Consider the following 9,921-nt stretch of genomic DNA (forward strand, 5'->3'; position numbering starts at 1 on the left):
GAATAGTAAATATTAAAATGTGTTCTAAGTGATGCATATTTTCTTCCTATTCACACTGACCTAATTGATTAATGTCATACCAGGTCAAGTGGGGCAGCTCAGTCTATTTAATTTAGTTTTGTTCTTCACAAAGTGACTATTTTTTACTTTATAGTTGCTAATTATTGATGGACAGCAGCTGAGATCTGACCCAGCTACTGTGATGGATGAAGTCCAGAAGTTTCTGGGAGTTACACCTCATTATAATTATTCTGAAGCACTAACGTGAGTCTATTCTCATGCTTGATTTAATTTCCATTATTTGCCATCATAAATTATACTGGTAGGTGTGTATATAGCATCATTAACACTAGCTATGAATTTATACATCATTATGCTACTCAAAAGCAGTCAAAGGAGTATCCTCATTATTCATGTAGTGTCTTCCTTTTGAATACCACAAATATTGTATTTTACAAAGTGCTAACCTTTAGGCATTTTATAATTCCCCTCTTTGTGAGCTTTTTCCCAAATTATGTTTGGTTAAGTACATTTTTAGATGCCTACTCTGTGCAGAACTTGTCCCAGAAACTGAGGTTAAAAAAGCGAAAAAAATATAGTCTCTTCCCCCAAGTAATTCACAGGTTAGAAATGAAATGCTGATGGCCATTGTAAACTCTGTGAAAATGAGCAGTATTTCGGGCAGAATTGGGAAAAGGATAAATTCGTGTTTTACTTTGCATTTATTAAATTGTGTATAACCAAATATAATCACATCTATTCTTCCTGTTATCTACTGTTGCATGACAGACCATCCCAAAACCCACCAGCATATTACCACAGCCATTTTATTATGCTCATAGATTCTATTGGCTGGGAATTCAGACAGGACACAGCCACAACAGCTTATCTCTGCTCATAATACCTGGGGACACATTTGGGAATGTGACTATTTGGGTATGAATCAAATGGCTAGGGACTCGAATCTTTGGAGGCTTCACTTTTTTAGTCCTATTTCTGGCTCTTGGACTGGGAAGGCTCAAAGGCTGAGCTCAATGGGATGAGACCTCTTTGTGTGGCATTGCTGCAGTGTAGTGGCTGTGTTCTGAGAGGGAGTGATTTGTCAAGGGAGTGTGATCCAACACAGCCATGGCCTTCTCTGACCTAGCCTCGCAAGTCACAGAGCATCATTTATACTTCATTTTATTGATCACAACCAAGACACTAAAGCCGGTACAAATCCAAAGAAAGGGAAATGGGCCTCTCCCCCAATGCAGAGGGGCAAGGGCATTCTACAGAAAAGAATATGGGAGGGGAGATATTGTTGGTGTCATCTTAGAAAAATAAAACCATATACTTGGGTAATTAAAAATGAGGAGGGGGGGGGAGGTAAAGAAGCAAAATAACAAACAAAACCTCCAAGAAGCCAAACAATATTTTAAAAGGGCATGTACTTGACTACCTCACAAGGCCTGATACAAAGCCTATTAAATTTTAGACAAAATTCTAACAAGCCTGATTATATAATTTCCCAGTTCACAGCAGATTAGAATCAGCAATTAGACAATTAGAGAGGGTAATGGAAGGACAGGAAAAGCAGTAATAAGATTGGGTTGTTGCTTATCCACTCAAACAAGTCTAATGAAGTTTTTACCTACACTTGGAAACAATAACAATACAAGGCATGCCCCTGTTGATTAAGTAGACAAAGCTTCCTATATTACGTTTTACATTAATAGTTATTGACATTAGCTGTCTTCCCATACCTCCCTGCAGTAGTTTAGGGAATGGTTCTGTCTTGTTTACTACAAATAGTTGCTTGTGGTTCAATAAACCTGTAAAATCATACTTTTTAAGAAGAGATTGCAAACAAGTATAGAATGTATGGCTTTTAATATGTCTCACATCACAAAAATTAATAACTATAGTGATGTTCACTGTAATAAAAGAAGTCATATGGCAACCAATTCATGTCCTCAGAGTTGTCTAACAGTTATTTGAAAAAGGCTTTGCATCTTCATTTCACAATTTCATGCCTACTAAAATAAAATTGTAAAATACTGAATTCATATAACTTAGAAAAAATAAATGTCCTTTGTTATAGTATATACCATCAATGCAATAAATGAAACCAGGACAGCAAAATAATATAGAGTCAAGGTTATGACAACCCTATCTAAAAGAATGACTTTCAATATGGCTCTTCTTGCTCAAGTTGTATTCAGTTCTGCCTCACAACAGCTGCTGTGGAGAACAGGAAGAGACTGTGTGCCCCATCCTGGGACCTCCACACACCTGAGAGCAAAGGAGATGCTCTCAGCGTGTGTATAAATATCTTGGCTTTGTTGCAAGAACTGTATTTTACCTTAATGCAGTTAAATATTCTCATCCTGAGGCAGAAATGCTGTTTAGGGGAACAGTTATGCCGACTTCCCCATCTCATTTTGCAGAGCATGCTGAATTGTTTTTCCTCTTGGGAAATTAATGAAAACTAGAGAAAGGACTGTGATAGGCAAGGAGCAGATTGAAAAGTCCAGGTTGGAAATGACTCTGTCTTCCTTTTATTCATTTAACCAGTGATGTATTTAATTTTAATTGATAACATGTACTAGGACAACCTGGACTGCAAGGATCAGGTCTCTAATAATAGGTTGGGCAGGGAACTGTGAAGAAAATTTCCCTCTCCCCCTAAATGAGTTCACATATGTGCAGAGGCAAATTGCAGGTGCACCGGTATTATAGGAATGGGCCCAGGGCAACAAAATATTCTGCAACTAATTAACTTTACATCCCAGTCAATTATGCTTCATCCTTCTAAAACATCTGCTGAGCAACAAAAATGCAAACCTTTTCGATGTTTTATGCATGCAGCAAGTCCCATAGCAATAAATTTAAAATTTCTCTTCTTATTTGTTTATTCTTCCATTTTTCCTATCTTGTTAGTCCTAAACAAAAGTTCTTATATGTCTGAGTTTAAATAATTAGGCCACGCATCCTTTCTTTTGTAACTTTGTGCAGCCATGGGAACAAAACATTGGAATTTTTTTAAGAGTATAGGGACCTGAATTATCCCATAGGATCATTTGCCTTTAGCAAAAGAAATGAAAAGTTGTCTAATCTTTCACTTGCCACTTGAATAGCCTGTGCCTCATGTTGTCTGAAAAAAATATATAATAAATTATATTTTTACAATTTCAGTTTCCTCCCTAAAAAGTGTAAATATTTTGAACTTTAAAATCTACAGCACTTTTCCAAATTAGAAGTTTTAATTCATTTTTATATTCACAAAAGTATACTTACATTACATTTAGTCATTTTAATATATACCATTGAATGATTTCAAAGAAATTTGTTAATATATTTTGATAAAGAAATCATATTAATAAGTAAATAAATATTTTAAAGGTCCTGCGTATATGGGTTATAGTTTTGATGATTGGTCCTTGATCTTTTATGAATGAATAGGTAAAATATGGAACTTAAGTTAATAATTTCAACCTAAGATTGGATTAAATATTTATGGGTCTTTTTTCATTACAGTAGAAATATTAAAAAATATATAATAACATATAGTTTATATAATCTCAATTAGACTTTCAAACCAATTCAGTGAATATGTGTAGTACTGACTTAAATTAAGTTGAAACAATGGGCATACCAAAGTAAGTTATCTTTCTTTCTTTTTTTAATGTTTATTCATTTATTTTGGGACGGGGGGAGAGAGAGAGAGAGAGAGAGAGAGAGTGTATGCAAGTGGGGGAGGGGAGCAGAGAGAGAGGGAGAGAGAGAATTCCAAGCACTGTCAGCACAGAGCCTATGCAGGGCTATGTCTCACAAACTGTGAGATCATGACCTGAGCCAAAATCAAGAGTTGGATGCTTAACAGACTGAGCCACCCAAGTGACCCCCAAAGTGCATTTTCTTTATACAATTGGTGAGGCTCTCTCACTCAAAATTATGTATATAAGTTATAATGATTATATTTTTACAATTACTTATATATTTGCACTTTTTTAGGTTTGATCCCCAAAAGGGCTTTTGGTGTCAGCTCCTGGAAGGAGGAAAAACCAAATGTCTTGGAAAGAGCAAAGGCCGAAAATATCCACCCATGGATCCAGAGGTAATACTTTACTAATTTCTGAAATACTCTGGTAAAACTTGTGCATAAAACTGTTTCAAAATGAGTGACAATAAATTTGCTTCCTTTTTCTTCTCTTTCTTTGCTGTCAATGTTTTATATATTTAGACTATAGATAGACTGACAAAGATTAATAATTGATAGATATCTGTAGAAATTGTTTACCATCAGGGTACAACTGAAAGATACTTAGTGAACAGTAACACTTTTCCAAATGTGTAAAGTACTTAAGTGAATTGTTTACTAAACAAGAGATTTCAGATAAAATACATAAACATTATTATTATATATTAAATATATGTATGCATTGCCTATACCATGCATGAGTTAAGAAATGGAAAGTAAAGGGTTCTGATTACCAAATATAACATGTGAGTGGGGAGGTTTCTCCACACCAGTCAACACTCAGACACCAGCTTGGTAGTTTACAATTCAACTCATTTCTAACACTATCTACCCAGATATAGCATAAGATCCCACAGGTTAAGGACTCAATTCTATAAGACTGTTTCTTCACCCTCCCTACTTCAGATCCCAGTTGCAAGCCCAGGTTGTCACTTGTGCTTCTGACCAACCAGCTATAGATTGAAAATTTCATTGGCTTCCTCCTTGCTACGATGACTCACAGAATTTGCGAGGGACTTGTTCACAAATTTGCTTTGTGACAACAAAGCAAATGCTTTTTGCTATATTTAATGTAGCAAAATTTGCTACAGGGACTCACAGAACTCATATTTATACCATATTTATACCATTCATACCATATTTATAAAGGAATATAACTCAGGAATAGCCAGATGGAAGGGATGCATAGATCAAGGTATGAGGAAAGCCCTCCTCTATGAATGAGCCACTCTCCCCAAATCTCCATATGTTCTCCAAACCCAGTCCTTTTTGGGTTTTTATTGGAGGTTTCATTACATAGACACAATTGTTTAAATCATTAGCAAATGGTAATTGTTGATTCACCTCCAGGCCCTCTTTCCTAGGAGGTCAGCAGGGTGGGACTTAAAGTCCAACCTTCTAATCATATGGTTGATTCTCCTGGCAACCAGCCCTCATCCAGGTGGGGGTCTAGAAGCTACTTAGTTAACATAACAAAAGATACCTTTATCGTTCTTTCATTTAGGAAATTCCAAGGATTTTAGGAGCTTTGTGCCAGCAGAAGGGGTAAGGAACAAAGATATATTTTATAATATAAATCACAATATCAAAGAAAGGATACAGGATAAAATAGTTATGAACCCAGATTTATTATAGGAGGGTAAATTAATTGTTTTCATTGATTTATAATAAGATACATAAAACAACGACAAACTACAAAAGCAGGAAAAAAATTTTCTTAATAGATAGAAGTGATGGTATGAAGAGGTAGACTAGGGTTGGGAAGCCAGTTATCAATAGCTGAGCCAGATGTAATGAGTATCTGTCTCAAGACAAGGTAGGCAAAGGGTGGCTGGAAGTGATTCAGGTATTACTATGGAAATAGAAGTACCAGAATGTCCTTCTTAAACTATACCTGTGAAGTCTGTAATTTCAAAAGGGTTTCAGAAATCACTTCAATGCCAAGAAATCAGCATAAGGTTCTCACTACTTCTATAAACATCTTATCCAGAATTTGAAGTGTTTACAATCTGGTTTAAGGGAAGAAATGTAATGAAATTCCTGATGGGTGGTACAAGACAAAATGTAGTTGTCTTAAGTCCATTTCCACGGTATACACAAAAGTTGCCAAGGGAGTTTTATGAGGGAAAAGACTCATTTGTGTTAAAATATTGGAAAGGGCTTAAGAGAGATGGCGTAACTTTGACCAGATGGAAAATAATGTTTGGATCATTGCTTGCCTATAGTGACACAGAAGTGTTCATATCTACTATTTTATCAGAGACACAAAACAATGTTCTTTGGATTATAATATGAAGTAAGTGACATAATGAGAGAAAGCCCAATTATAAATTTTCTGTTTCTCAGAAATAAAAGAAAGCATAAACTAAGAATACAGATATATTTGAGAATTCTTTTTTTTAACCATTCATCTAAAAAGGGCCAATCATTCCAGCTTGACTAAGAATTTAAGAATCACAATAAAGTTCATTATAATGATTTTTATGATGAGATATCATAATATTTTTGAAGTAAAAACTCCTGTTGTTTTGAAAGTATCAGTTTTTGTCCTGAATAAACATACAAAATATTTTTAAAAGTTGCAAGTCATGGGGCACCTGGGTGGCTCAGTCGGTTAAGCGTCCACCTTCAGCTCAGGTCACGATCTCGCGGTCCGTGAGTTCGAGCCCCGCGTCAGGCTCTGGGCTGATGGCTCAGAGCCTGGAGCCTGCTTCCGATTCTGTGTCTCCCTCTCTCTCTGCCCCTCCCCCGTTCATGCTCTGTCTCTCTCTGTCTCAAAAATAAATAAACATTAAAAAAAAATTTTTTAAACAAAAGTTACAAGTCATTTCTTTAATCATGAATTTCAGCATGTATGATTATGTTCACATTTCATGCTATGGCCAGTTTTACAGAAAATGATCAATTTTAAAGGAAACATATGTGTTTCTAGTTCACTTTTGTGGATTTGGTACCACAACAGCTCCCTACTTCATTCTTCTTTATAGTGTCATTACCTCTCATCAACTTTTCTCCTTGCATAGCAATACAATTAAGAATTGCCTTAATGGTATATAATCCAGAAAAGATATACCTGGACCGACTTCAATTTTATAGCTACAGTTCTGCCAAATCTTTTCAGAAGGTAATAATGAGTAGTATCTGAACAAAAATACAAAGAAATTCATCTTTGTAGACACCCATATGGTAAGAGACTTTCTTAAGAAATGTAGATTGCATCATTTTAATGAATAACTTCCTTCAAGTTGTTTGTGTTTTTGTTTTGTTTTTGCTTTTTGCTTTTCAGTCTAGAACTTTCCTCTCTAATTACTACCGAGATCATAACGTGGAACTGTCCAAACTGCTACATAGACTGGGGCAGCCTCTGCCATCCTGGCTGAGACAGGAGCTGCAGAAAGTGAGATAGCACTGGAGACAAGAACCAAGGCTGGAAGGATGCTTCCTTTTACTATTAAATAGAAAAACAAACCCCACAACTTTTGTCCCCTTAATGCACTTGTGACTGTCAACAGAAGACTGTGTGAATAAATTTCCTTCTATCTTTTTCATAAAACGAAATTGGTTATATATGCACGCATTGGCAATTACAAGCATCCGTCCCTATGTGAGCTTCTGGAAAGTAATGTGGGGTTTTGTGGCATTATCCAGTTTCCAGTGTGGGTATCATGACACAGCCCAGTTCCTCTGTTAACCATAAGGTTCCAGAAACTCTACATAAGACTGGGAACCCTGATTATATGCAAGTGACAAATGAGAATCTTGAGGAAAAGATAAGAACAGAGATATCTGGAAATGAAGTTAGCAGTAACCCAGTATCTGAGTAAGGGCTTGCATTTTCTCTTTGCTAATTTAAAAACAAGTTTGCTTTTGTGGTGAGAAGAAATGCTATGATCCCATACTCTTATTTTGAGCATTTATTATTTATGGTAGTCCACATATTTTTTCCTCCTTTTTATGAATTTCCTTGCCTTGCTAGAGAAGTTGTGAAGTTGTAGTCTTCGCCTCCCCATGTGTTTTTGTCTGTTTTTCTTTGGTAAGAGAAAAGGTTTCATATCCACCAATAGTACTATTTTCTCTGGCAAGGCAATCTATTCTCAGTGGATTTTGCATTATGGGTCCAACAAAACCTATCAGACATTTGGGGGAAAAGGAATAAGGATGCATACTCTGTGTAGTATCAACTAGTATGTAGAAGGCCATCTTTCCATGGGTCCAAAATCTTACCACACTAGTAATCTAGGTATAGCCACCTTGACAGTGATGTAGTATTTATATATTTTTTCACTATCTATGGAAGAAAAAAAACTTGATTGATAAGATATGGAATGAAAACACCAACATGAGTTTACAGGTAGTGTGGGGCACTCGTGCCTTCTATGTAGTATTATATCAATCATTTTAAAGCATGGACTTTTCTATATGCCAATACATATACTATTGCAGAAGATTATGTTTCTAATGGCTATTATATATATACATATATATAATATATATTATCGAAAACTTACCTCTTTAAACATGACTAATTCTCTAACCTGAACTGTTTCCCAGCCATGCCACCCAACAAATAATTTCTAGAAGAGAAGTGATGGCTCTTCCTGTCCTGGGTTCCTCTCCTACGTGGAGAGGATTGTCATGCTGTTTGAATTTTTTATCCCATTTTTCAATGAAGACATAGTAAGGCTTTGTTAATCTATTCAGCATGATCCATGAAGGTAAAATTTCAACAGAACAGTAAATCAGCTGCTTTGGGGACATTACCTATAGATCCATCCTTCCTCTAGAGTAATTTTTCTATAGGTTATAAATAATATTACTTTTTCCTGCAATTTGAGAAATTATGCGTGACATAATTCATTGTCTTTAAAGGAAACTGAAGATCCTTGTTTTGTTTGTTTGGTTTTTGTTGTTGCTGTTATTATTGTTGTTGTTGTTGTTGTTATTGTTGTTTTAAGCAAGCAAATCTAATCTAATCTGAAAGAGAATCAAGAATTATCACATATTTTATTACAAAATTCAACTTTGGATTTATACTTCTTGAAAAGTTTTGTTTCCTTGTTGTCTTCCCCTTGTTTCCCCACTGTGTCTAGAGGCTTTTGATCTTTTTGAGAAAATGTGAACATTTTTCTTGGGCATGAGTGAATAGAAATCACAAATTATTGCTTTGGTTGTTCCTGTGTTAACTTTGAGACTCAAATTCTCAAACTTATTATTACTTATATGATCATGTGCTTGAAAACATTGCATTAAGCACGTGATAATCACAATAATTGGGTATTTAGACCTCTCACATTTCATTTGTTGGTTCACTGGTTTCCTCCAGTTTGTATTCTAATATTTTCTTTTTGACTAGAGACTAACTTTTTTCTAAGTGGAGTAACAGAGATATTTATACAAAAATGGGGAGATATTTTTCATATAAAGTAAAATTTCACACAAGTCAAAATACAACTCATCACCATATCTGCAAAAATGTAACTCATTTTTGGCATTTTTTCATTTTTTCCCCTAAGTAATGTATCATTCACCTATCTACAGACATCCGAGAGCAGAATTCCCCCAAATCCACCCAGTCTCTTTCATTTCAACCAGCGTGTACCTTTTTCTTATTAAGACTGATTATGAAGAAAAAATAAATTTTAATTATATGATTCATCCTCATCTTATAGTAAACTACTTGGAGGGACTCTGGGCTTTGGGAATATTATAATAAATCAGGAAAAATCTCAGCTTTAAGAATATCTTGATTGTCCCAATTGTAACCCACTTCAGACTTCTTCAGAATTATGGAGTCAAATTTAATATATGTAATGCTTTAAAATTTTAAGTAAATTCTATCTCATGGTCTTGAATTACATACTTTTTTAAATTTTAAAGAACTTCCTAAAACCTTTAAGCAAGACAATGTCTTCTCCTCTTTCCTTCTTCCAGTTGCCTAACTCACAAGTATAATCATTGATTACTTCACATTAATAAAAGCAGGAATAATATTAGATTATAAGCCTACATCAAGAGGTAATAACAAGCTTCTCAAATACCAGTCTCTAAAAATTATATTACAAATCTCATCCAAAACCAAATTTTGCATGTATTTAACAATGGCTACCAAAGAACTGAATAAGCAACAAGGAAGAATGCAAGTGAGAAAAGTCTACAGTCCTTTTATTACTGTATTTTTT

At 35.0% G+C, this 9,921-nt stretch overlaps 1 protein-coding gene across 4 annotated transcripts in view; it reads left to right on the top strand.

Annotated features, from left to right (window-relative positions):
* Window positions 1-9,397, top strand: part of LOC131507164 (bifunctional heparan sulfate N-deacetylase/N-sulfotransferase 4) — a 428,637-nt gene extending 419,240 nt beyond the window's left edge. For 3 of the 4 annotated variants that reach the window (XM_058721528.1, XM_058721527.1, XM_058721526.1), the window contains 4 exons: window positions 155-264; window positions 3,997-4,099; window positions 5,247-5,287; window positions 7,029-9,397. In XM_058721528.1, coding sequence (XP_058577511.1) covers window positions 155-264; window positions 3,997-4,099; window positions 5,247-5,287; window positions 7,029-7,122 — 348 coding nt within the window. In that variant the 3' untranslated portion in view covers window positions 7,123-9,397. The remainder of the gene's footprint in view (window positions 1-154; window positions 265-3,996; window positions 4,100-5,246; window positions 5,288-7,028) is intronic. The other variant, XM_058721529.1, reaches the window with a different exon arrangement.
* Window positions 9,398-9,921: the final 524 nt, after the last annotated feature.

Source organism: Neofelis nebulosa, chromosome 3 (genome assembly GCF_028018385.1).
Source record: "Neofelis nebulosa isolate mNeoNeb1 chromosome 3, mNeoNeb1.pri, whole genome shotgun sequence".
NCBI classification, from domain to species: domain Eukaryota; kingdom Metazoa; phylum Chordata; class Mammalia; order Carnivora; family Felidae; genus Neofelis; species Neofelis nebulosa.